We start from the raw sequence: 26,868 nt of genomic DNA, 5'->3' as shown, positions 1-26,868 counted from the left end.
CACCTGGCACACCATGACAGGGTAATTTCCAATGAAGTGTTTATAACAGAGAGTCAGGTTTTTAACATGAGCCACATCTCTCGGCCTGTGCCTGCCAAGAGGCCCCTCAATCCAAGCTGCACTTAGCCAAGTAGAACAGGAAGAGCGATAGACAGAGTATGAGAAGGAAAAGAGGGAGAGAGAGCGTAAAAATGAGCAAGAGGGATCAACAATCTTTATTAGTGCTTTACATAGATTTACCAACCCTATATATACTATAAGAGCCTATGTGCGATATGAGATGAAAACCCTAACAGCAGTGTATTATTTTAGGGTGTGTGCTAAGGTATGGAGCAGGCCATAACTAAAAGTAGCTCTAATTATGAACTATGTGGCAGGGGAGGAGACCGTGTGTGTACAGGCTCAAGGTTAAAGACGCTATTACTTTGGGAGGTACAGCTGGTTGTGGTGCGGAGGTAGATGGTTAATTCATCTTAAGAGCTGGCCTTGATGTGCTCTACCACACAGTTACCAGCTCAGCTACAAACTCAAGTGCTGCACGGAGGAACAAAGAAACCAGTACAAACACACACTGATGCCTATTAGCACCACACATAAAAGGTCTTTCTATACCTGCACGCTTTACAGGTAATTTAGGGGCTTTAGAGGTTAAAATGGAGGGAATGATGATCTAATTTCTCTATCACACTATTTCTCTTTCACACTTCTGCACATGCATGAAGCTCAGACATTCCCACACTTGACTATTTGTGTAGCTGCTTGGCAAATTGTTTTGGCAGTGCACATTTTGTGTGTGTAGGTGTGTGTGTGTGCGTGCAAGGGGAGCAGGAGAGGGATGGGGTGTGAAGACTTTGATAAAAACCCTCCCATTAACAGGACTGGAGGTAGAGACGGGAAATAAACAATCAGCTGTTTCCACTCTCTCAGGCTAATTTCTCTCCTCTTAGACCACTGGCAAATGTGGCAAACTGAGAATCACTTCTGGAAGTAATCATGAAGTTGAGAACACATTAACTCTCTCTCACCTGTGAGTTTTTGCAGCAAGGGGCTGAGTTCTGTCTCTTGGGTGATGACCAGGGTGAGCGCTCCTATCAGCTCCCTCTCCAGCTTGTCCAACTCCTCCTCGTCCTCCTCGGCATCCCGGTCGGTGGGCTGCGCCTCGTCAGCGAGGGAGTACAGGTAGACCAGCAGGAGGATCAGCTCATCAGGCCCGCACTCTTCCTTCCCAAACCTCGACCCAGAGGCCATGCTGTCCTCGTCTCCACGGGGCTTCATCAAGGGCAGCAGCTGCCTCAGCACGGTGGGGAAATCTGAGTCTCCAAAAGCCTGTGACACCCGCACACAACACACAAACACACAAACACACACATGCATGAAAAACAGGTGGTTAGTCAGAAGATTTTTGCACCTTGTTGCATGTAAAGGTGCAATAAATGAGATTGCCCATAGCATAAATTAAGCAAAGCCTGTATATCTGCAGGGGCTGGATATAGATGTTGATTGAAAGAATAGTTTGACATTTTGGGAAATTATTTAATTTCTTGCTGAGATTTAGATGAGAAGAATGACACCACCCTCATGTCTGTGCAGTAAATATGAATCTACAGCCAGAAGTCATTCGGCTTGGCAACAAGACTGTTAATGGGGAAATCAGGTTTGTTTAATCTGTACAAAAACCAAAGTGAAATGACTTGTGGTGGTTTTATTTGGGTTTCCAGAATGTTATTGTGCCATAACACCCCGTAAAACCACAACATGTAGGTTTCACAATTTGGGTTTTTGTACAAATTAAACAAATGACAATAGCTTCATATTTACCGTATAGACATGAGAGTGATATCGATCTTCTCATTTAACTCTCAGCAAAAAAGCCACTAAGCATATTTCCCAAAAATGTGGAACTATTCCTTTAAAACCAGTTACTTCAAGATGTTTGGCTGTGAAAATGTTTTTTTTCCAAACTACTTTTGTGCTTGTCAATGGAGTATGCTGCTATGTACAAGAAAAAAAGCCCAAAAAGAAGAGTAAACTGCATTATGATGGCAAAGAGTATTTATCATTTGATATCACATAGTCATTAGTCTGTATTCTTACTGGTTGGTATCCTTGTCTCTGCTGTAAAAATACAGTAAGTGTCTAAATTATGAGCACTGTGTGAGTGAGCTCATCGTTCCATTCGCTAATTTTACAGCTCTGCAAATGGTTGAGGTAAAGCTTAATTTTGTTTCATTCTTTTGTTGGATTTGCAGGGGTACTGAACTGCTTTCTCTCTCTCTCTCTCTCTCTCTCTCTCTCTCTCTCTCTATCACACAAACACACACACACATACACACAGATACACACACACACAGTCTGCCAACATTTGGGGCAATGTTTAGGTGCAGTGACCTGTTTTTGTGAGCCTGTCTGAGCAGGTCTGAATAGTCCCACACGATGGTTGAATTCTAGTCCAACATGCTGTAGATCACAGGACCGTTTACAGAACACTGGCCACTCTCATAACAAGGGTGAGCTCATAGACCTATAAAACAAGGGTGTGGAGCTAATCTGTCTGATGAACAGCATGAAAATTGAATGAAAAATAGGGCTGTAGGGGGGTGGGGGGATAGAGGCAATAGGGTCACAGAGTGGAGGGGGAAAGTAAAAAATTAAGTGGGGAAGAACAGGAGTTTAGGGAGATATTACAAGAGGTATTAAGCTTCAAATGATAGTATAAAGGGAATGATTGTTGACAGAGGACAGTATGTTTGTGTCGGATGTAGCTACAAATGCCCCTGTGGATATATTTCATTTTAACGAGGGATTCCTGTGTAAAGAGCTTTGTGTTCCTCTCACCAAGACAAACAGACTCTCTCTGCTCTGAGAATGAGGGGCTTTGGACCTTGTGGTGGGCCCACTGGGGGGATCCTGTGTCTGACCCAGAAGAACTCTTACGCTGAGCCAAAGACGCAATACAATCAGACCCAGAGACGGTGAGCCAAACCCGCAGAGCTGACTGACTGTCCCTCATGAAGCAGTGGCAGTAGAGAGGTCTTTTTGGAAAATGACTGTCCCTTACGGACTGTGTTTACAACACCAGGTCAACTTGGGTAACTCTGTGGACGTCAGTGATTTTCTGGATCGTAAACGCGAAGTTAAACTTAACGTTAAAGTGAAAGTCATTGGTGTGGCATGAGCAGACACCGCCCAAAGTGACATCTGCATCACTTCCCAACCTGCAAGGTATCACGAGAACACACTCATGCTGGTCTGTTCGCTCCAACAAGGCCTCCTCCCCACCTCAGACAGAGCCAACCATTCGCCTCTGGGGGCCGTTCAAACACAATCTCGCCACACATTTTTCTTCTTAAACATTGTGAAATCAAATACCTCTCCAAGTTGCACTCATTCTAACTGCCACATAATGTTAGAGAAATTTCCCTCGCTTGTTTTGCCGGCGGACGGCAGTGAGGAGAGAGAAACAAAGAAAATTAAGGGTTTCTTGTTGAAATGCGAACGGCTAAGTGCTTTCTCTTTCATCTCTCACTTTAGAACAACTTTTGATCTCATACGCTTCTGTCTCTGCATGTCCAGCAGTGTATTCATATGATCTTCCAGGCTCTCAAAGAAGCGTGCCCACTGTCAACAAGTTACATTTTCATTTTGACCAGAGCTGTTGCCATGTAACTTTGGCATCAGAAGCTCTCAGTATGGGTCAGTGGAGAAAGGAGGAGCTGAAAGAAGAGCTCTGGAGGGACTCTCGCACATCATCTGTCAAGAGGTACTTCAGTTAAACCTGCCTAGTGTTACCTCGTGGGCCTCTGAGCACACGAAAAGCATACAGTATGTTCTTAGTTATAGGCTGAGTTGTAGTTCAGTTGTAGTTTTTTTGTCTATTGTTCTTCAACATGTGGTCTTAATTACTGTTTGACAGGTTGCAGGTTGGTTAGCATACAGTAGCTGCCTGGTAGTACAGCAGCTTTATCTCACTGCTGCCTGGCATACAACTAGTATTCATTAAAAGCAGGGCAATGATGCCTGACAAGCCTGTAATGATTTTTACCAACACAATCATCATCATCATCATCATTTCAGTATTTAGAAAAAGCCTGTTTAGATCATTATTGTTATTACATGCATTAAAAGAGCACTCAACCGATTTAGCATTGCACCTCTATTCCTCATATTTATCTGCTTATCTCTAGGCACTCCCTGTTGTTTGTGCTATCTGTTTGGATGCTAACTGAATACCGCATGCAATGACGATAAAGTTAAATCTAATCTAATCTAATAACACTGTCCGGATGGAAAGACTAAAAAAAGTTTCAAAATGGAAGCAGGGTAACCAGATATATTATCTCGACTGCAGAAATTTGGTCGGAGATTCGGGTGTGTTATGCTAGTAGCAGCTAATGTTGCCTCAAGCAGATATCAAGAACAGTTAATAGAGGTCTGGTAACCTCACTTCTTTTTCACTCCACACACCAGATGCTTTTCATTTCAAACTTATGCACCAAAAGCTGTAAGCTAACAAAGTTATTTAGATTTTTATTTGACAGTTTATTGTATTTCTACTCAGTTTTAGCTATTTATTTTAGTCTTTTATATGCTTGGAACAGTGTCTAAAAGACTGCACCTAAATTAAGAAGGCTTAATCTGGATTTGGAAAATTGAATTTGAAATGGTAGCTTAAAGTAAATCTTTGACATTTATTCCACTGAACAATTGTATTTTATTTAATAACCTTGCAACTGCCATCACTAATCTCTTTAAATATCTATTGTTCTGTCAAAAAGATATCTGGTTTGTCTTTTTTGGTTCAAGGCCTCTTTCATCTTTCATCTTTGTATAAATGCACCACAGTATACTTTCCTTAACCGTGTGTGTAAACTGTGAATATGTTTTCACGTGTGAGAGGAGACATGCACTGTAACTGGGTCCCTTCAGGAGATCTATAAAAGCTGCTGTCAGCTGCATGCCATGGCGCCAGAGCAGGAAATGGAGGTCTTTGGTACAGAACTGAGACTGAAGTGAGTGAAGCTGAGTGGGAAGACTGACTAAAGCTCTTTCCAGCACTGCAGCTACACTTAACAATGCCCGACTCACAGCGCTAGCACACAGGCTCACTGGAAAGGTGGTGTACTGTACCTCTGGGAACCGAGGTTTACAGGCTCATGCATCAATAATTTAACGCTTCAGAAGGGGCCCATTCAAGTGCATTTTTCTGCTAATACCTGGTTTATTTAAGGTAACTTTTTAAGGATATCGAGGATATAAGTACTTTCTACATCCCAGCATTTATATAACTTTCTAAAAATCCATCATTGCCCTTATGAAATGTCCACTCTAAAAACAGTGCAGATTTAGGGGTGCTGAACTATAGCATTACTGCAGTAATAACAGGAAGCTAACATTATTATTATACGCCATTACTGAATCCACTAGTCCTGCTGCCATGGCCTAATGTGACCATTACACACAATTATAGAATAACAATGGCATTACTCTATCAAAACAAAGCTAATTTCGGGGCTTGCAATTACTCAAATAAAGCCATTACCTTAGATTACTTGTCAGTTTCTTATTATGACACACTATTTCCCAAAGAAAAGCTAACTTTAGATAAAAATATACAACATAACACCTCTTTGTTCTCGGAATAGGCTCAGCAAATTGACTGATGCTGAATTTGTCGCTGGATTGTTGGTAGAAGACTGAAGCATCGCTGGCTTCTTGCTCAGGCCTTTGCACCAATCATAAGCTCCCCCTTGCATTATGTTCTGGTTTGAATCTGTATGCCAGTGATTGACAGATTACTGTTTGGCAATCCCAACCATCATGGGGTCCATAAAGGCTCAATCTCGCCCAATCACAGAGCCGGGCCAAACTCCGCCCCTGCCCAGCAGAGCCCGAACAGGAAACCAACTCCAGATGCAACCCCTGGAGGAAGGCGAGTATTTCAGATGCAGCACTGCGCGTTAACCAGAACCAGGCCTCACTTGCCTCGCTCCCTGCCTGCACAATGAACCTTTTTCTGGGCTCGACGGCAGGGGGAGGGGCGGGTAATGGAGGTGGGGGTCCTAGTGGGAGCACAAACAAAGTTGGCTATAGGTCAGTTGCTCTAGTCAACCAAAGACACCCTGGCCAGGAGTCAACTTACATGGATGTCAGACGGTTCATCATTACCATAGCAACCAGAAAAAAAAAAACTCATTTGCATTCTTTTGGAAACGCGCACACATGTGCTTCATTTGCAAATATGTAATCACATCCAATTTGCCTTCACAAATAACAACACGCAAAGCTGGAAGAGATAAAAAACAAAAATAAAAAGCATAAATCTTGCAGTTAAAAGAAATCAACTAAACTTTGACTCTGAATTATGTACAGCAAGCTTAATATTGATTTGTAGTAGAACAGCTGGAAAACAAACAAGTATGAATTCAACCTCAAAGAGGCTGGCAGGATTTAGAAAATGTAAACAACACCAAAACTCACAGAGCAATATCACAAAAGGCTTAGACAGACATTTTGTAGATGACAGTGCCTCGTCTGAGCCTGCCAGCGCACTCGCACATGTACAGTATCTCTGCAGGGACACATGCTCATTGTAACCTGCAGTGATGACAGTGATGAATCCTAGAATGGGCTCACCGGAAAATTTCTGTTTATTAAAAGACGGAAATTTGCCTCAAGTTGAGCTGGAATGGAAAAATGAAGTTTATCTCTGGCTCTCTTTTTATACTCATTATTCTGTCTTGTGTGAAAGGTGTGGACAACGTATCCCGTCTTTAACAAGGAGAGAGGAAACGTGATTTTAAACACAAAGAGGAGCAAGTCCGCACACAGGTTCATATATATACTGATGAGAGGAAGATCACCAAGAAGTCAAATCACTCAACTTTGTGCAAAACTAGCTTGCATTTTATCCCCATATATCCGCATTTCTCTCTTGTTCCTTGTCCTTTTTTTTAAGAAAATGAATAATAGATGACTTTGAGAAAGTTTTTGTGTGTGTTTATATATCTGTCTTAACCTGAGGACAAACCGGAAGACTTTGAGAGTTTGCAGGGTACAGTCTCTTTTCAGATTTCTGTTAAGCGGCTGAAACAACAGAATCATGGTCCTGCTATGGAATCAAAACACATTTGCTGTAATTTTCTGCAGCTCAATTACGAGGTGAGGGATTTCGAAACCATACACGCAGCAACCTCAAAATGCCAACTGTGTGAGGTGCACTATTTTATATGATTTGGTCTGTTCCCACGTACACTTCTCTGCCAGATCATCATCCAGGTGATCTGCTGACTAAGCAAAACACTGCTTGAATGCGCAGGGAAAACAGAGCTGGATTTACATTACAACAAATCTATTAATACTCAGTAAATGATGGAATGTACTGAATGTACTCCACAGCCAGACCACTACTCTGTGGCTTGTCCATCAGTCGGTTAACTCTTGCATGTCGGAGAAAACATAGACTTACACATAAATGGCTGGGGAGACAAGTAAGGGGGAAAAAAAATAGAAAAGAAATGGCTACAGATAAGACTGTTTGATTGATTGATTGGACAGATTGCAGTGGATGGAAAAGCTCTTAAAGGTAAGGTGACCCCTGGTCTGGCTCCATCAGCCTGATGCCTGTTGTGTTTGTAGGAACACTGAGACATAAATCTTTCATTTGAAATGAGGCCTGAATTACCACACAGTGTGTGAGGTGGCTCTGTTTTGTTTCTGCCCAGCCGAGCGGCCTGGTCGCAGGTCTACACGCCGGACTGTTGGGAGGGAAATCAATGGACTCCTGCGCACAGAGACACACAGCTGAAGATCAGTTCACTAGAGGAGGGATGGATGTGCAGCTGCCACTCTGTCAATACAAGAAAAAGCTTCCCGCTTTCACCTTTTATCTTCTTCAGTCACCTTCTTTAAACCACTGTCTCCACATTCACACCCATGTATTGAATCTACATTTCTCTTTTTTTTTTTTTTCCCTCTTTGCTCAGCGTGTCAAAGGTTGGCTCGGTGCAAAGCTCGAAGCCTATAATTTAGAAGAGACGTGGGACCGATTCACAGACACAAACACACAGTCCCCGCACCTCGCCCTGTCACCGCCTGCCAGCCACATGCTGGTCACTGCGGCTGGACTCTGTCTGCACGGCACGCGACACCCTGCCTCCTTATCACACTCTGCCTGAGACCCGATACGCTACTCGTTGGAAAAAACGAGTGAGATAGAAATCGTAGGAGCTTTAATATGAAAAACTGTACTAAGGCAGTATACTCCAAGTGTTTGGAAACATAGGGGGATTAATGAGGCTTTATTTTTGCCACATAGGCTGCAACAGATTATGGCGTAATTCACCAGATGAGAGTTGCTCTGCAGCCACAAACCCCAGGGCCATGTAAAACCTCCCGCACTTTTCTCACACTGAGAGAAACTGAATCATACGCATCCATGAGCAGACACACACACACACACAGACACACACAAACACACACCCTCTGATACTGCCAAAGACAGTACATTACATCTACTACTAATTGACTCAGGAGGCTCCAGCAGGGAAAAAACATCCTGAGGTAAACAGACGGTTTCTAGACGAAGCACAATGCAAGAGCCACAATTTATCCGATGGGATTCAAAGCAAAACAATTGGCTTCAACATTGTGCAGTTGCTTTATTTCATTTTTCATCGCAGCCAATCAGAAATACGATACGGGCATGATACAAGAAATCACTTTTCTTTTCTTGTATCTTTTTGTCTTCTTTAAATGAAGAAACGTGTGGTGTGAAAGATTAAAGCGGCCCATCTGATTCCAGTTTCTGTCTCACACATGGAGAGGAGGGCGCGGGGCGGTGGGGGAGGAGGAGGTGGGGGTGTGTGTGTGGGAGGAGGGGGGGTTGGCATTGGCTTGACTGGCTGGAGTTTGGCTTGAATTGCTGGAAGCAGACTGAAGGCAATTTTGTAAGTGTGACCGATTCTTGTTTTGAGCTACTGTGCATAATTAAGGTGATGAAATATGCATTTTGAAGAATATACGTGTATATTTGCATTAGAGGGAAATAAATATTTTATTTTGCATGTGAGACATGTTATCCAGGGCTTGTGGAGACTTTCAAACATTGGGGGGCACTGTTGCACCACGCCAAGTCCAGCAACGGTTGATCCCGGCCTGCACAGATTGAACCGCGTTTGCCTGTCTCTTTCTCTCAAAAACTCCATCCTTCCATCCTGGAGCAGAATTCAATAGACAGGAAATAGTCTGGAGTTGAAGTGCTGGATATTTTTAAACTATTAGCTGTACGTTAGGTGTGTCATGGCTGTGGCATTGTGAATTCTGCATTGCTGACCTCAGCTCTGTCCGTGCCATCATTTCTAACCTGGCAGCATGTCATCACAGGCTGCAGAGCTCTATCGGGGTACTGTCTTAAAGTTTGAATAAAACATGAAATTCATCAGGAAAAACCCCAGAGCTGTGTCACCAACTGATGTACTCAGATTTGCGTCATGACTCTGAGACACAGCTGTTTTGCTCGCTGTCTCTCAAAGGAGGAGGGTTATGTGTATGCGTGTGTTTGTCTCCTATTTTCTTGTGCTACATGTGTGGAGAGGCAGGGCTTCTTCTCTGACCCCCCGCATTAACACAGAGGTCACAGAGGTACCTCTATATTTATGTGAGTACATGTAAATTAAAAAGAGGTAATGTGCACATCTGTGCTAAATTAAAGTGGTGTTAAGCTTTCGCAAGGGAGGACTGTGTATTTAGATGCACATGTGTGAGTGTTTGTGTGTGTGTGTATTTTTTTTTTGGTGTAAATATGGTCCACATCATAATCTGGACTGTCCCGCCAACCTGTATCTCTATCAGAGACACTGACAAACACGCCTACACATGGCTGCTCTTCCCCAAACATTTATAGAACACTCATTACAGACACGGGAAATGGAAAACAACTAATCTCCCTCCATTTCCTCGCAAATGCGCACTTATACACACACCTGGCTGGATTTAGAGATGAATTATGTTCAAAATAGCAAATACTGGAACATGTTAACTAACATCGCATAAACAATAACAACAACAACAAAAAAGAAAAAAAGCAGGAAGAAGAAAAGCAAACAATGAGAAAAAAAAAAGAGAGAGGAGGATGAGGAAAGATAGAGAGGAAAAACAGTAATGAAGTTTGGAATGATGGGAAGGGGATGAAGTGAGACCTCCACTGAGAGATATTATCGGCGCAGTGATGGTGGTGTGAGTGTGCTGGGTCACGTGATGCTCCCCGATGACCACATGTGTGATGTGACTCAGAGCAATGTTCTATTTACCAGTCAATTATGATCGACGTGATTATTTACTGTCTGAGCTGGGGCTAACATAAGGGGTCTCTATGGAAATAGAAATCCCCAAAAAAGATGACATGAAGGCCTGTAGCACACACACGCACGCAGTCCGTGTTTCCATCACTTCAGAGGACATTACATTGACTTACATTCATTTCCTGGAGACTTATCCTAACCTTAACCATAACCACTACTTGCCTAACACTAACCCTTACCGTAACCTAATTAAATAAAGGCAGTTCTGGGTAAGGAGGGATATTCTTCCATCCTTGTTTAACTGGAAACCCCTGCTTCACACAAAAAAGAGACTGGAGTTAGGAAATAGAAGCCGCAGCGAGGGGTAGTGGTGGCTGGGAGAGAAATCTTTAAAAATAAACATTAAGAGGTGAAAAACATGTTTATGTTCTTTCTTTTATTATTTCAATTGTATTATCTATTAGGACCTGAACTTTAAATTTAAAAAAAAGAAAAGGTTTTCACAGATGAAGCCCTGTTGTATGATTACATGTATTATTTTAACACAGTGACTCCTCCCTCAGCGTATCAGAGCGGTGGGCCGTGAAGAGAACGCTCTTTCTGTGAGTAATCTAAGACCTGAGACAGAGGGTGGCATTCTGCGCACACAGCAGTCCTCTGTCACACATAGAAACTAGCGTGCCACTGCTAACACAGGTCGTATGGAGGCACGCTTGTCCCCACCAAAACACTACGAACCCAGTCTGACTGGAGCACACACACACACACACACACACACATACACGCACAGATATACTCGCAACAGAAGCTATATATGTGTGCACTTATGTTTGCTGATGTGTCATGGGGGGAGCTGGACACAACATGCAGGCCAGAATGAAAGAGAGCAAAGATATACAGCGATGCTTTTGCAGACAACATGTCTGCACACTAACACCATTGCCCTGCATGAATTCCATCTGTTATAACACTTTGAATATCAGAGGATTTTACCAGGATCTCCTTTTGGCAATTCATTTGAGCATTGACCCACATTTCAGGGAAGTGGCAATAGATACAAAGAATGACGGGGCAAAGGGAGAGTTAGGAGACGGAGTCAGGATGGAGACAGACAGAGGGATGAGTACATGGCGGATTCCTTTTGCGTGTGAAAAGAAAACACGGTCCTGGTCTGCCGACAACGGTTCGACAAACAGGCTGAAAAAGAACAATACAAACAACAACGCCCAGGGTTTCTACTGCACAAACATTCCCAGAGCCTTAAGCCCACAGCTCAGCTAAAAAACACTACCAGGAAGGGCAACGAGACAAGCTTAAACCATTAATACAGCCTAACACCTCTTTCTTAAAAAAAAAACCCAAACTTTTTCTAGGACCCACTACATCACTCTCCCTATTATTGTCTCACTCTTTCCCAGATTTCTTAACCGACCCAAGTGCCTCCCACTCTCTCCCTCTCATCGCCTTGTTTGTGAAGGCATAACTCTGCTCTGGCAAAAATCACACAGACTCTTAAAACTATCCTGACGTGATAAAAACTCCTCCAAGACTATCATAACTTGGAGAAATAATAACTTATATCTGGGACACAATCAGAATGGCTAGATCTCAAAAGTACTAAGAGTATATAAATCTAATCAAGTAACGGCTCCGCTGAGGTTTTTGAAAGAGAGTCTTGTAAGATTGGGGGCTGATTGGAGGATTGCTACACCAAACCAAAGCAAAAGCAAACTCCATTTCTCTAGCTCATTTCACCCTGTTTCAATCCTCACCTTATCTCCCTGGGGTCTAATGCATCACCTACATTTCCCAGAAGTCTTGGGTCACTAACTGTGATCCCCGCACACATCAAGCATCCTCCTTAACAACCGGAGGGCAACGGGCTTGACGGTGTTTCTCTCGCACTTTCTGACTTGCCTTCTGGGATCATTTCTCTTATGGTGCTAAAATTGCTGAGTTCTCTCTGAGTGTTCAGATTCTCAGTCAACTGGCGGTCTCTAAATGTTGGCGGCTGCTTCCAATGCAATTATCTCCCTGCACCCTTTGGGTCCATACCTCAGCCAGGTCTTGCATTTCAATGAAGACAGCATCATTGACAATCCCTGACCTGTATTCTTAGTTAAAGATGACAGCAGTGCCACGGAGGGTACAACGTTTGCCCGGCCACTCTGATAAGTAATGGTTATGATGTCTGGCAGTAAATCCTCAGACGCCCCCCGCCTGTCCCTTTGTACACCGTGAAAATGTCTCTCTTCCTCATCCTCTCCCATCGTTTCTGTCCTTCCTGAACAGATGGTAAACACATCACTAATGTCTTGTCTGTCTGTTTGTCTATCCTGTGATGCAGCGCAGAGCCTTGCCGCTAAACAAGGACTAAACACATCACACTAGCAGAGAGGTACCGCTTCTCCAAACACCACTAAGACCATGAGAATTACAATGTCATTGTGCGCTTGACAGTCTAAGTGCTAAAGTACCACTTAGCTAATATTATCCATTTATTTTTTAACTTTAGCTTGACCACTGGTTGTTGGAAAAGTCATTTTCCCGTAACTACTGTATACACAAGCCTGCAGTTTAGTCTCACGCCAACAGAGAGGAAGGTTATTTAACAAGGAAACGTATTTAAATAGACAGAAACTGTGGTATAAACAAAGCAACACTTGTTAACGCTTCATTGAATCATACAGTGGTTGAATGTCAGTTTAATGACATATTGAATGATTGGGTGAGATGAAGAGTTTATTGACTTTTATAAAAGTTAACTGATGTGTAGAGATGGATTAGCAAAAAGTCTATACAAGAAGGTGTTTGTAATAGTTTGGCCAACTCCTTTGACATGAATTGGTTCGGACTAAATATTGCAAACAGCTTTCACCATAATGCCATGTAATGCAACATCACCAAACACTACAGCCTCCAAAATGACCGCAGAGCTGATTCAGCACCTCTCCAACACAGTCTCAACACAAACTGAAAGTGATAGGAGTGTAAGATATATTGCAGGGCTGCTGCACTGGTTTAGATTAGATTAGATTAGTTTTAGAGCGGTAAAGTACACCTACTGTAACTGGCGACTCAGTGTAGCTCGGGGAAAAATATTTGATTTTCATCAGTCATGTATAAAATCATTTTATTTTGTAACGTATTATGACACGTGGTGGAATCAGAATGTTGGAACGAAAATGCTTTTTGTTCAACTTTTCAAACGAAATTAATCATAAACAAAGTATGAGCAAAGTCAGCCAACTGCAGCCTGAAATGCAAACTTGCCAAAATAAAAAAATATGGATTCTGCAGTTTAACCTCTGTATTATTATGCTTTAGACAGGATGTGGAGCAGTGGTTAGTGCAGTGTGAATGAGTACATCTGAACTTCTGATCCTCACAGCCAGATGTGCAGTATGCATTTAATATGTCATTTGAGGCAATGCTTCATATTCTCTACAATCTACTCTTATTAACCACAATAAGCAAGCTTATGACACTTTAAACACAAACAGGGCCACCCAAACTGAACTCACACACATCAAATCATACTCGGTATTATTTATTATGCCTTTTAAAAGACACAATATGCAGCATGTAAAAGGCCATAAAAGTCGCCACTGTCATTAGCCTCCCTCTTGCTTAGAAATATGAGAGGAAAAAAGACATTGTTGGTATGATGTTTAGACACACGGCGCTCAGAACACAAGAGACATCACGACTGCAAACATGAAACGGAGAGCACGTAGCATCTTAAAAAACAGAAGAAACAAAACAGAAGAAAAGAAGAAGTGGGGTGGAGAAGATGGGAGAGTTAAGGAGCGGGAGATCGGGAGGAGGGAGGGTGAGGGGGCACATGGCGAGCGTATGAGAAACCTCCTCCTCCTCCAGCCCCTCCATCTCTCCTCTCGCTCATAATTAGCGGTTCGGCGTCGGTGCTCGTTTTGGGTTACTTTCATTCCTTTTCTTATTTCCATGAAAACAGCAGTGGGACAAACAGGCCCACATGTGTCTCCGAGTACACCAGGCTTAGAACAATAGAAGAAGAGAAGTGGGGCATATGAGTTCACTCCAGATGAAAGCTTTAGCGGGAAAACACAGGAATTAGTGAGGTTTTCCCTCACATGTTTTCAAATCAAGTTTTCCTATTGGATAAAATGTAGTGTGGAGGGCTGGAACTGCTTAGTTTTGGCTTATACACCATGACAGGCAGTGGAAACTTTTTGACGAAACTCTGCAGGCCTATCATAATGTACTGTTGTACAGTACAATAACCTACACGTTCAACAAATTCTATGAATTTATATCATATGTTGCTCTTTCTGTGTGCTATATCCAGAAAACACGCTATCAGTCTCTATTTGTCATAATTGCACTAAACATATCCAGTATTTTGGCAACCGTTCTGAGGAATTTCTAACGAATCCATTTGCAAATATTTTGTTGACGCATACATGTTCACATCAGCCGCTCTGGTTTCAGTCTCTTTCAGGATACTTCAGCATGTGGCTACAGTCTTTCTCGCTGCCGTACCAGATGCACCCCTCTGCTCCAGAAAAGACTACAGATATAATGAGACACATTTCCTCAAATCAACACAGGACCAATTGAATTAATGATGAAAGATAAAAGGGTTGGAGGGGGGTGGGGAAAGAGAGACAGACTCTTAAAGGAGAAAAGCTGTAAGAAAAATACATTCAAAACCAAGAGAAAAGAGAAAATACTAATAATATGGAGAGGGTGATAGAAGGACATTTAACTACCTCCAGACCCCAGCAGAGAGCCTGAGGGTATCTCCCCTAATTCTCTGCACCCTGATGTCAATCACATTACGAGGGGAGAGGAGTGGTCCATTCCCTACAACTCCTTCCGCAGATGAGTTTAATTTCTAGCTCATACAAGATGATTCCAAGAACAACAAAAGGCAACCTTGCCAAACACACACAAAAAAAGAAGGGAAGCTGTATGCAGTTTTTTCATCCACATAGCTCCTAACAAATGCAAATACCAGTTCAAGTTGAAAGCTGAGCTCAAAACCAGATACAGCTAATGTTGTCACAACCTATAAACATTTAAAGTTAGAGCAGGCTGGGGTCTGTACGCTCTGGTTGCTTGAATTAAACAAAAGTGTCCTATCCCAACCAATAGGCCCCAATGACTTTGAGATGCTGCTGGACTCGTCCGTGAACTCTTCAAGCGTTTAATCAAATAAAGCCTTCTTTTAAGGCCAAAGGTCCCTGAAAGATCACACAGGTGATGCCATAGGTTTGAGTTGTTATTGCTAGCATGGCATATCCATTTGACACGCTAGTTTCCAAACACTGTCACAGGGTGGCACACTCACTTAGCTGGTAATGAAGACAACACTGACCCCGTCATTGATACACATATGAAACAAATGGTGCCGCACACCTGATCATACACTCAAACCACTTGGATCCAGCCTCTTCAGCTATGTGGTTACACATGGAGCAGTGCCCCGGGGAACTATGGGTAATTAATGACAGAGCGAGGGTAGTAAGAATCTGTCTCTGATTGACCCAGTTTGACCCTCACTGCTTAGTTGCCATAGTGACAGGTCAGTCTCGTTCCCTCTGGGTGACCGGTCGAATCCCTGGGGCGACAAGGTGGTCTGCAGGGTGGGCGTGAGTGAACAGAGGGGTGGGGGTGGAGAAGAGTAGGAGGTGCAGACTGAGGTTTCAGATAGGTACAATTGCATGCTATACCAAAGAGGAGTCCTTGTCCCACCTTTGCTTCATGACCTAAGGGGATCACTCCCACTTCCCCCACTTTACCCCATTCATCTCCATCTACAGATCTTTGCAAGTCTTTGCCCACCCTTAGCAGTAGGGGGCACTACCAATCTACTGTGTCCCCAAATGTGAGTCAGTAGGAAACTTTTCAAAGAAATTCCAAGAGTTCACTGTCCACTGGTTCACAAGGCTGAGCATTCATCATCACTCAACCAAGCAAAGGAAAACTGTCATTCGTCCATCTGCTGCTTTCAAAGCATGCTGACTCTGCGAGGACTAGCATGGACCTGGAACAGCAGAGTTTCTGGTTTGTTACCGGTCGCCGATGTATTCCTCACCCTTAACTGATCAATCACAATGAAATTTTCAATCTGGCTAAAAATGTTCAATCTTGCTCAAAGGGGGTCGATCAGTGTCTAAGGAAGATGCTCAAAGGTCTTGGAATGTTCTTCTGTCTCCATTTCAGATCAGACATACAGACACAAAGACACATGTCCTGTGGCCCGTGACCTTCCCTGGCCTGTGCTCAGCAGGTAGTGACAAATGACCTGATAGTTAATCTGTCCTGAGGTGGAGCTTTTCTGCAGGGAACAGAGAGCTTGTTTGTGACAACAGGAAGTTGAGACACTGTTACCAGAATGGGCACATTAAAGGATGCACATGCATGAATGCATGCATGCACACATGGCCGCTCACACACACACACACACACACACACACACACACACACACACGTAAGCACATCTGGCTATAGTTTCAGATGCAGTATATTGTGGACAAATGGCATATAAACAGTAAGCAGTGGCATGTTAACTGACGGAAAGGGTCGTGTGCCAGTCAGAGGAACATAAAGGTATGAAGTGGTTCGTTGGCCAGCTCTGTCCGGGACACAGGGTCATTGTTGGGTCTCTTGCAACCCCCGCCATCTTACCTAATGGTCAGCTTTTTCTACGGCCTTCCTTGTTAACAATCCGAGGGTGAATGCTGGGCATTGTGGGATTTTCCCCAGTCTGTGGTGTCTTGTTGGAGCATGCTCAAATGAAGTCTGACGCCAGGAGGCCAAGTCAGCAGACCACACTGACCTGATTCACCAGGGATGGAGAGTGTTAGTGGGAGCTCCAAGAGCCCCTCTGATCATGTTCCCTAGACAACCTCACCCAAATACTCTGAGATGACAATGCAGCTCAGTACAACTGAAATTCTGAAATACCAAAAGTGTGCTGGAGTGGAGAAAGCAGTGTGGATGATCTCCAGGAAAGATCAACCATTTCATACTATGGGTTTGGTCTGCGCAAGTGTGAGAAAAACTAGCCTCCTTTGGCAGAAGCTGCAGAGCCCTCGAAAACACATATTCGTGAGAAAAAAAAAAAATCCAGGCCACATGAAAACTCCTCCTGATGTGAAGGGTTTTGACTCCTCAGTTAAACAGCTGCAGTAAACAATAGAGACCAGTACAAAGAGTATCTGCAGATGCACATGTGCAGTGAATGCAACTCTGACTTGACACAGAACGATGCCAAAAGAAAAAGGCCGCTTTAAGTGAAAGAGAAAATATGAAGTGTATGAAACCCTTATGGGCCGATCTTACTCCCTCAGCTTTAACATTCAGAGAGCTGTAGCTTTATAATTTTACAGCTATTAACACCAAAGCAATTCCTATAAAGTTTCAGTTCAGTGGGCTGAGATATAGATTTAGTAGAAAGTTGCTTAGTAGAACATTTAAAGTTCTACTAGTTGTAATTTGCATGTGCTGCATATTACTACTGAGCTGAGAAGTGGAGCCAGTGAGGTTTAATATGAGGCAACTTGATTGAGTCTACTTGTGTTCCTCGATTTTCCAGGGGAGACAGATTGAGCTCAATCATAGCCAGCCGGATGGCGAGGCGATTAAGGATAAGTAATGCAGAAAGCGGAGCGAGCCAAGCACCTAGCTGTCTGAGAGAAAAGAGGTAATGATAACAGGAAGTGAGATGAGTTGGTGTTGCCCTCTGGCCCACCAGCCCATCACCTCTGTTAAAAAGGTCCTTCTTTATAAACAGGCCTCTCTCTGCCTATTAAACAGATAGTACATTAGGCCTGAGCTGTGCAGAACAATGTAAACACAGCCTTCTCAGGGTACCAGCGCTGAGCAAGATGGCGGGGGCCGGGGGGAGCTTAGAATGGGGCTATTCCTGGGTCTTCCTGGGAGTGAACTCCATCACTGCTCATCTCTCCCGCTGTAATCCTCTCCAGCTAAACACAGGAAGGAAGAGATGGGTAAATAACTCACTCTTTTGATAAATCCAACTTTCTTCCAGTTATGTATTTTCCTCTAATTTTAGAAGGCTTGTTATGCTTCAAAATACTGCAACTTGGACATAAACTGAGCACATACTATGCATGTATGTGTATGTTATAGCAAGGCATATGTTTGGAGAACACATATCAGAGATACAGGATAAACATGACATATTTAAAGAGAAGTGCAGGATAAAGTGTAGTTTAAAGAAAAAGGGATGAAGAGAAGATGATAGGAGAGAGACAGAGAGGCCACTTTGTGTAGAGACAGACAGGAGTTGATCCAGAACCTCCTGTGGCTTATTCTGTGAGTGGATCTGTGTTGCTCCAGGGCTACAGAGGGGCTTGATGAGGCAGAATACGGTACAGAAAGCGGATGGATGGGGAGAGGGTCAGTCCAGGTCAGTCCAGATGTGAGACTGTTAAACAGTGGGGAGTTGGAGGAGGTCAGTGCTGGACATCTCAGGGCAGTGCCCCGGAGTCATTCACACCCCTTTGTTACAATCTCCAGCCCTGTGGGGGCTGCAGGGACACAGCCGAGATGGAGAATAAGGGGAATGTCTGGGATGTGGGGGACAGGCTCCATACCCTGGGGAAAGGCCAATTACAGGCTTTAAGCCCCCTGTCTGTCTGTGGCATGCAGCTCAGATAAGATGAAAGTTACTCAGGACCAATATCAACATTTTTCCCTCTGTCGCCATAAGAAATGATACAATCCAGATGTTACATATATAACTGCATGTTAAGTATTCTGGGGATTGGCGTGCCTTCATATGGCTTTATATAACAGGAGAATGACATGGGTTTTTTTTTTTATTGTCAGACTACTGACATACTGCAGAACCACAAGTTTGAGCCTTTACAGGTCAGTATATGTCCAGGAGGGGTCAAGGGATAGAGGTGCAGGGTCATGAGTCTTTAAGACAGCACACACTGACACTGTATTGGGGGGGTTAATGGAGTATGCGGGTCACCAGGCTCCAACCTGAATGTATATTAATTACAACAACAGACATTGACACAAACACTAACAGAGCAAAACATCAGTTTAAAAAAGACCTAGCATACATCAACTAGAATTAGATGTGACACAGCAGCAGAAACTGTGGGTACGCAGTGTTTCTTGTGGGAATACTTGTCAAGAAGTACTTTAGTTTTTTTCTCTTCTTCCTTTATTTTATTTTATTTTATTTTCTGTAGTCAAAGGGTATAGGGTATAAAGAGTAGGTGGGTATAGGCTTTCTTGGTTTTGTTTTGATACTGTAAATACCCTGGACAGAGTTGTTGATATATCTTGTCTGCATTTTCAATGTATGCAAGTATTTAATTTCAGAGTCAATGTTCATTGTACAGTATGAGTTCATTCAGTTTCTTTTGTGTTATGTTGTAAAGTTGGTGGGAGGTTATACTGGTTGTATCAATAAACTAGTTTGGACTTATAGTCCTGTGCATTCCAGTAGATAAGTTAAATAATGAAGGCAAATTACCAGTTCCACTACTGTAAATTAATGTCACGGACACTGGGTTTGGCTTCATAGCTCCATTTCAACATACATATACAGCATTTCTGACTAAAAAACAAACATACTGAAAAAGGCAGAGATAAGGACCAGGCAGGCGGTTTGTGTGACCCATGGGAGAAGGGGACATACAGCCAGCGGAGCTTTCTGTCTGAGCAGCGCTGTGACCAGTAATAACTCGGCGCTTGAATGTTTGCAGAGGCATGCCCTGGTAATCCCAGCAGAGTAAAGCAACAGGCCGGGGTGAGAGAGGTTAGCTCCTCTCTACTGCACTGCTGTCATCACTACCATGTTCAGTGATGTGACAGACTAATCAACAGTAGGCTGCGCTGCAAACTCAAAGACAATACTGGCCTTACAGAATCTTTTACAGAAAACGTAGCATTAACTTTCCACCCCCGAGTCTGCTTGCTCTCTCTGGGAGGGATGTACAGTAGTAGTGTACATGTTTAGATTGGTGAGGTAGAGGCTCTGGCTGGGCCGTTGATGGGAAGGTTAGTGTGCTTGTGATGTTCTGGGAAGTGGAGAAAGAGCGAGTCTGTTGAGTTTCCCCTTGGCTGCACCACCCCCTGTGCAGTGCTGAGCACTTCTAGCATACACATTCTGTAACTGTGGGCTGGACCTGGACCAAGCCTGCTCAATCTGACCCATTCAGACCAAAACCCAGTCACATGCCAGACAGCCAGGGCCCAGAGCCGCAAGGGGGGTTATAGGTGCAGTCCGGGTGGCAGTGCCAGCCAAGAAGATATCTGGCTGTCTCACACAAATAGTAGTACTATATTGAGAAACTCCAACGGTCTCCATAAAGGCAGAATAAACTGTAAATATTACACTGACCACATTTATATCTCAGTCCAACTCACATGTCAACCTCCATAACCACATCTGTACTCCTAACTTAAAACCTCCCAGCTGCAAGACCCTCACAGGTATATTACCTTTCAAGCAAACGTTGCCATTTAAAACCTGCAAAAGCACAGTACATTTACAAGGAGCTTTTTTTAAGTGTAACAGCATATTCAAGCATTACCTCATGAGCAAAACGCTACGTTGCTGCTCGGAAAAGTTGTCTAGGTTCGCAAAGTAGTTATTACACAGTATTTTACTTTGCACAAAACGTGTGCATATCTGTGGGGAAAGGCATGAACTAGGCGAGTCCCTGAACTCAATGGCCCTTTGCCTCAGTTCAACTGCTGCTCACTCCAAGGCCTCAGTGCACCACAGTGGGGTTGAATGAACTCACACTGTCCACCAGCGACGGTGGAGTGTCCAGCTCTGCCTGGTCGTACCCACAGCAGCCCTCACACACTCAGGCAGAGCAAACACAGTCCAACCGCCAGGCAAAGCTAAAAGGCATTTCATCCCGCCATTTTGTAATGTAATTAACTTCCCTCTGTCCATGTTGAGCCAGAGCAAAAACCTCACATAGAAATTAAATAAACAGAGGGGGCACAGAGGACACACAACTCATTTCCCTTAATACCTCAATAAAACTCAGGGCCCGTTTTGATTGCAAACACCAACTCTCACATCGCGCTCAAGGCCTGATTAAGAGATTTGATTCTTGAAGAATGTCATTTTGAACTCCAGCCAAGTGCTAAATATACAACTCTGCTGCTAAATACAACAACAGTCTGTTTTTAACATAGTTGCCATTAGTTTAATGAGGCTCAGTTCTACCTGAGGACACCTCGCCTCAAACGCCTGGTAGTTAGGAGACTGAAACATTAAAAAAAAAAGTGGTGAGAAAGCTGTACTTTGAATTATCCAGGTATATCAGACAACCATGGGGGAGTGGATCAAAGAGTCATGAAGTAAATGGATACTAGAACTATAAGCCCTAAAGTCTTCTTCCTTTATTTAATAAACCAGCAATGGCCCCAGCTGAGGACCAAGGTTTATGAGGTTGTTTTCAAATTCCAATTTGGCATGGGGCACTGCTGCGAGCTTGTTTTATTTTTCCGTGATTTAGTTTAATAAGTTCCTAAATACTCAGCTGTCCTACTGCTTGCTTTACAGCTTCAGGAATATAAAGAGACTCAATGAAAACAGAAAGGTAAGAGAAGGAAGGTGGAAACGGTTTTTAATATTAGCGAGCTCACAGTACGCAGTATATGTATTTTTAAAATATCCATTGATGACTGTTTATGAGCTGAAGTGGGAGACGAATAAGTGACGACTGAAGCTGGTGGCTTTTGATTTATTCGTATACTCCATCTCCCCCTCATCCCCTCTGTCTCCGTCTCTCCATCAGACTTGCCCTCTGACCTTTCCACAGTCAAACACACATGTACATCCGCCTCTGTCCACCCCCGTAAACTAAGACCTCTTCCTCCTCTAAACTCAAAAAGCCACTAAACAACATGATGGAAATCTGGCTTTTCGCAGTGTTTACTGGATCCGAATGTTTTCCCTACAAACACAACTGACCTTGTTTACGAAGGAGAGGGACCTGCGTTTTTTCCTGTCTCTGTCAGTTTAACACAACATTCTGGCCACCATCGAGCGAGCCACAAGCACCCACTTACCTGCTGAGCACAGGCAATAAAATATTTACCGAAGGAAAAGATGTGAAAGAATAACTACAGAGTTAATGACAAATTGCTAGTGAATGTGCTGTTTTTCTGCTTAATTTTGTCAGTGTGTCACCGTTTAGGGTTTCATTTAAAAATGAAATGTGCATTTTTGTAATTTGATTCACATTCCTCAATACCGACGGAGAGATGCTTGAATCTACAATATTGTTCTGGCGTTAAAAGGCTCAAAAAAAGGCTCTGTCGATGTGTCGTAGCTGGCGTGAAATTTTTCAAGTGGTGGATATCCCGTTTTGAAACAATCCTTTTAGTTTTCATCACTTGTAGCACATGTGGATAATAGGTTTTCGTAAGATGAGTACGGACCTGCAGCAGCAGCCTCTCGAAGGCCAGGCAGGCATCCCAGCGGGGAAGGCAGGGGTGGCGCAGAGCCTGGGCCGTGGCCAGGCCCAGCTGGAGCACCCCGCAGTGACTCTCTAGCGCCCCCCAACTGCTCCGAAACAGCTTCATGTAGGTGCACAGCTGCTCGGGGGTCACACGGCCTGAGAGGAGGGAACAAGATACTGTTATCATCTGGGGAGAAGTTTCGAACCCATCACAAATTCATTAATCAGTGTTGGTCAAAGAACAACATACAGTATACTGTATATAATCCACAGCTGGACTAATGGTGTTTTGTGTGCCATCTGTTAAAAACAAATAAAAATGTACAAGGTTTGAAGACACATAAACACACATACAGTAGTTATTCATCCTGGGAAGAGTGGAGCGTGGAAACAGAATAAATAGACAACCTTTTCCCAAGCATAACAGCCTTTTTAATAACTACCACACTCTCAGCTTAGGGCAGAGGCGGAATGACTGATACCAAATCAGATCATAATATTATCTTAATGAGCAAAAACTTCAAGCAGGCTGGGAAAGAAGCAGGAGTGTGTGTGCATGTGTGACACGAAAGTGCCACTCAGGTAATAATAATCTCTATATGTGCAAGCTTTAGGGGGAGACTGTCAGAGAGTTTTCAGTGAAATGTTTATATGAGTCACAAACATCAGTAAGTGTGCGTATGTGTGTGTGTGTGTGTGTGTGTGTGTGTGCATGTAGCAGAGGTGCAGCATTGCTGATAAGAGCTCCTGAGAGGCCGACTTGAGTGTGACTAATAAGTGTAAATCAGAGGGTTTTTTTCTCTGATTATTTATAGAGGCAGCAGAGAGAGAGAGAGAGAGAGGCTGGACTCCTCATACTGTTTAGGACCCTCTGCCTACTCCGAGCCCGTCCCACCAAGATTCACAAAGACACAGGAAGAGCAGCGTAAAGGGTGTAAGGGCTGAGGGGTGTGTGTGTGTGTGTGTAGGGTGGCCTGGAGGTACGAGGGGGCTGTTTTAGGGGTTGGGATAGAGAGGGGCACACATTAACTCCCCATAAAGACTACTTCTTCATGTTGATGTTCTGAACCAGCACCAGATGTGGGAGTATTTCCTGTTGGACTACATGGCCAATGTTTTCTTTAGCGGGGCCAAACACATGACTAGAGGAGCAACAGACAGGCAGAATAAAAAATAGAGTAGAAAGCTAAAGAATACTAAAAACAATACAGATTCATGGCAATTAACAAATGTAAAGACAAAACTTTTTTTTTACTTTATTGTTAAACCGGATGACAAAATCTATGGATGTGAAATGAAAAATGAAAATTGCAGGGAATCATCCAGGGAAGCTTGCAACAAAAACTCATTTTCACAGCAGCTGATGAGTAAACATGACAGTAAAATAGAAATCTTCAAGTCTCCCTGTTGGGAAACATACTTTCCAAGCTGCACTAAAAGAATTGGTGTGTTGTGCAGCACTTATGAGCAAAATGAAGCAAGAGCCTACAAAAGGGAATCAAGTTTCTTGCTGAAATTAAAGCATTTTCAAAGAATAAGCTTCAGTCCAGACAAATTCAGGACTCTGAAAAGCCCTATTGTGAACATATCCAGCCATAAAAATCCTGGCAGTATAACCAAGGTTCACAAAGCTTGATGTGCCAACCATAATTCAACACAGAACCAGGAAATACGTCCATTGCGAGGGCCAAGCATAATTCCGCCTGAGAATAGGCAACCGAGAATGGTTCGCCGTCAGCCAAACATAATCAGAGTTTAAAGCTAGCACAAACCAGGTGAGACTGAGCGAGAAAATGTAAGACATTGGAAAAAACTGAAAAAGAACTTAACACGAGAAAGCCACACAAAAGCCTGTTCTCCATTACACAATCAAACAGCTCTGGCAGAACCTCAGCTCTTATCTATGTCACTAAACTTCCCTCAAAACAATTCTGTGATTCCTCAGGCATCTTGCTGCCAGATGCAAAATCAATCTTAAGGAGAAGATCTGACAGCTGAGTTTTAGTCTCAAACTAGGGTGTTTCTGCAGTAAAAGCGGCACTGGAAAACGTTCTAAGTTTCAGTCTCTCATAAATAAGTCTGTGCATGTAAGAAGACACGGTTCTTGTACCTCAACTTAACTTTTCCATGTCAGCTTTAAGATTTGTGAGACACTGTTTCCATTATATGCCCAACACTACATTTAAATCCATTGTTTTGTGTTTTTCTGTAAATTTTAATACATTTGAAAACATGTTTTTGATTTCTAGTCTTTGAAAACACCAGAAATATTTCATGTTTGTCAAACAGCGCATGTTTAAGCTATCTGTGTCAAGTATTACGCACATGAAATGTTTCTAATGTGGCGTTCATTCAGTTGGGTCAGTTGTTCAGTGGCGCTCTGCGGCTTCATGTATATACAGAGCTGCAGGTTTCTGTCGCTCGGTGGATATCACCTAAGATGGTAGAGAAACCTGAACCTTTAGCCATCTTAATGTTCTTCTGGGTGCATTTATTGCAGGAGCAGCTATAAAACAAATCACATTTTGAGTCTTGTGCTATAAACAGTTTGAGCTGCTGCCCATTTTAGCCCGATGTGTAGAAGTGGCAATTGAGGCTCAGCCATGATCAAAGTAGTGAACAATGCAAAAAGGGCAGGGGCCAACAATGATTTAGTCCGGTTACTGGAAGATGACTTGCACTCTAGGTGCACAGGGTTACTCAGAGGCTAAGTGATGTCTGATGTCAGCATGGAGCTGAGTGGTGGCCTGCCTCAGCAGCTGGACAGCCTCATAAGTAATTCTGCATGGATGGGGGACACAGGAAGGCTGAGAGACTTTTATTTATGCACTCCGAGAGGAGGCAAGTCCTGGAACTTTTATTTGTGGATGTGCACGTTGGGGCCCCTTTCATGACTCTACTGTACAGGGGTGGAGAGAACATGCCACAACAGGGCAGCACACAGATGCACCACCGTGTCACTCAGACTACGTTTAATGTCTGTGTAGAAGACGTTTTTATCTGTGGTTCCGTTTCAATTAAAATGTGCGTTGTGATGTGTGATGTGAGGATTGAAGTATTGAAGTAGTAACAAAGCTGTTCAAAAAAAAAAAGTATTATCTGTATGGATGAGGCATGTGAAGAAAAGTTTTGATTATCAAAAAAATATGATGTGCTTGATCTTGTACTCATGCTGTTTTTTTGTGTGTTGCACGCTTTTTAAACAACAATGTGTTTCTGGAATGACTGGCAGCGGTATAACTGAGGTCCCTCTGGATGTAGCTGTTACTTGAGTTGTGAGTTGTTTGCACATGTGTGAAATTTCCAAACGCAGTTTCAGTTTCATAATGTTGCCATTATTTCATAACTGATTTCTATTACAGTAAATACTGTGGTTTTCGACTGAAATAAATGGCAATGGCCATAGTCATGTCTTATTGCTTGTTGCTCTGCATGTCTGCCTGTGTTTCAAAATGGTTATAATCAGTATTGGTTGGTTGTGTTTTGTTGCCTTGTCTTGTCCGTATAGTTGATATTGTTGCTGTATTATTGTGCACTTTCTTGAGAAAGCTTGTTTTGGCATCTTTTTGTCTTCACTGGCACATTTACAGAAATGTTAATTAATGTGCATTGTCCTTATAAATAAATAAATGAAATGAAATATTTTTATTTGATTTGCTTGTGCAAAGGTGAGATAAAATCTTTAACAACCAAAATATGCAGTACGTCCTAATAAATTACAGAATCATATTCACTGAAGAAGAGAAAAAAAACAAGCAAACATGGATCAATTACTAACTGAAGAACCAAGCTTTTTTTTGCATTTATTTCAGAAAACGCACCGCAATTGTCATGTAACTGAAGATTTAAAAGGAGGAGATGATATGAAAATGAATACTTAATTGAAATAATTGTGATATTTCACTATCTCACACTGCTTGAAATGATGAATGAAATCAATTGTGTGTTTGAGTCTCATTCCACTACGCTGTTAAAAGCCCAGACTGCACCACAGGAAGAAAGGCCCTGTCAACACATCTCATTTACACTGTAGTATCAGAGCACACAATATATACACAAACTGTGTAACATTGTGACACACACAAAATAACAGATAAACGCACGTTTACGGA

At 42.9% G+C, this 26,868-nt stretch overlaps 1 protein-coding gene across 1 annotated transcript in view; it reads right to left on the bottom strand.

The window, feature by feature from the left end:
• The window catches only part of scfd2 (sec1 family domain containing 2), an 87,612-nt gene that overhangs the window by 48,646 nt on the left and 12,098 nt on the right, over window positions 1–26,868 (bottom strand). Inside the window, exons 4-5 of the mRNA XM_044362772.1 lie at window positions 22,737–22,912; window positions 1,026–1,326 (exon numbers count right to left, since the gene is read on the bottom strand). Of these exons, the coding sequence (XP_044218707.1) occupies window positions 1,026–1,326; window positions 22,737–22,912 (477 nt within the window). The remainder of the gene's footprint in view (window positions 1–1,025; window positions 1,327–22,736; window positions 22,913–26,868) is intronic.

The sequence above is a fragment of the Thunnus albacares genome, chromosome 9 (assembly GCF_914725855.1).
Source record: "Thunnus albacares chromosome 9, fThuAlb1.1, whole genome shotgun sequence".
Classification (NCBI taxonomy): domain Eukaryota; kingdom Metazoa; phylum Chordata; class Actinopteri; order Scombriformes; family Scombridae; genus Thunnus; species Thunnus albacares.
The sequence above is the reverse complement of the archived record's forward strand: the minus strand, read 5'-3'. Positions and strand labels throughout refer to the sequence as shown.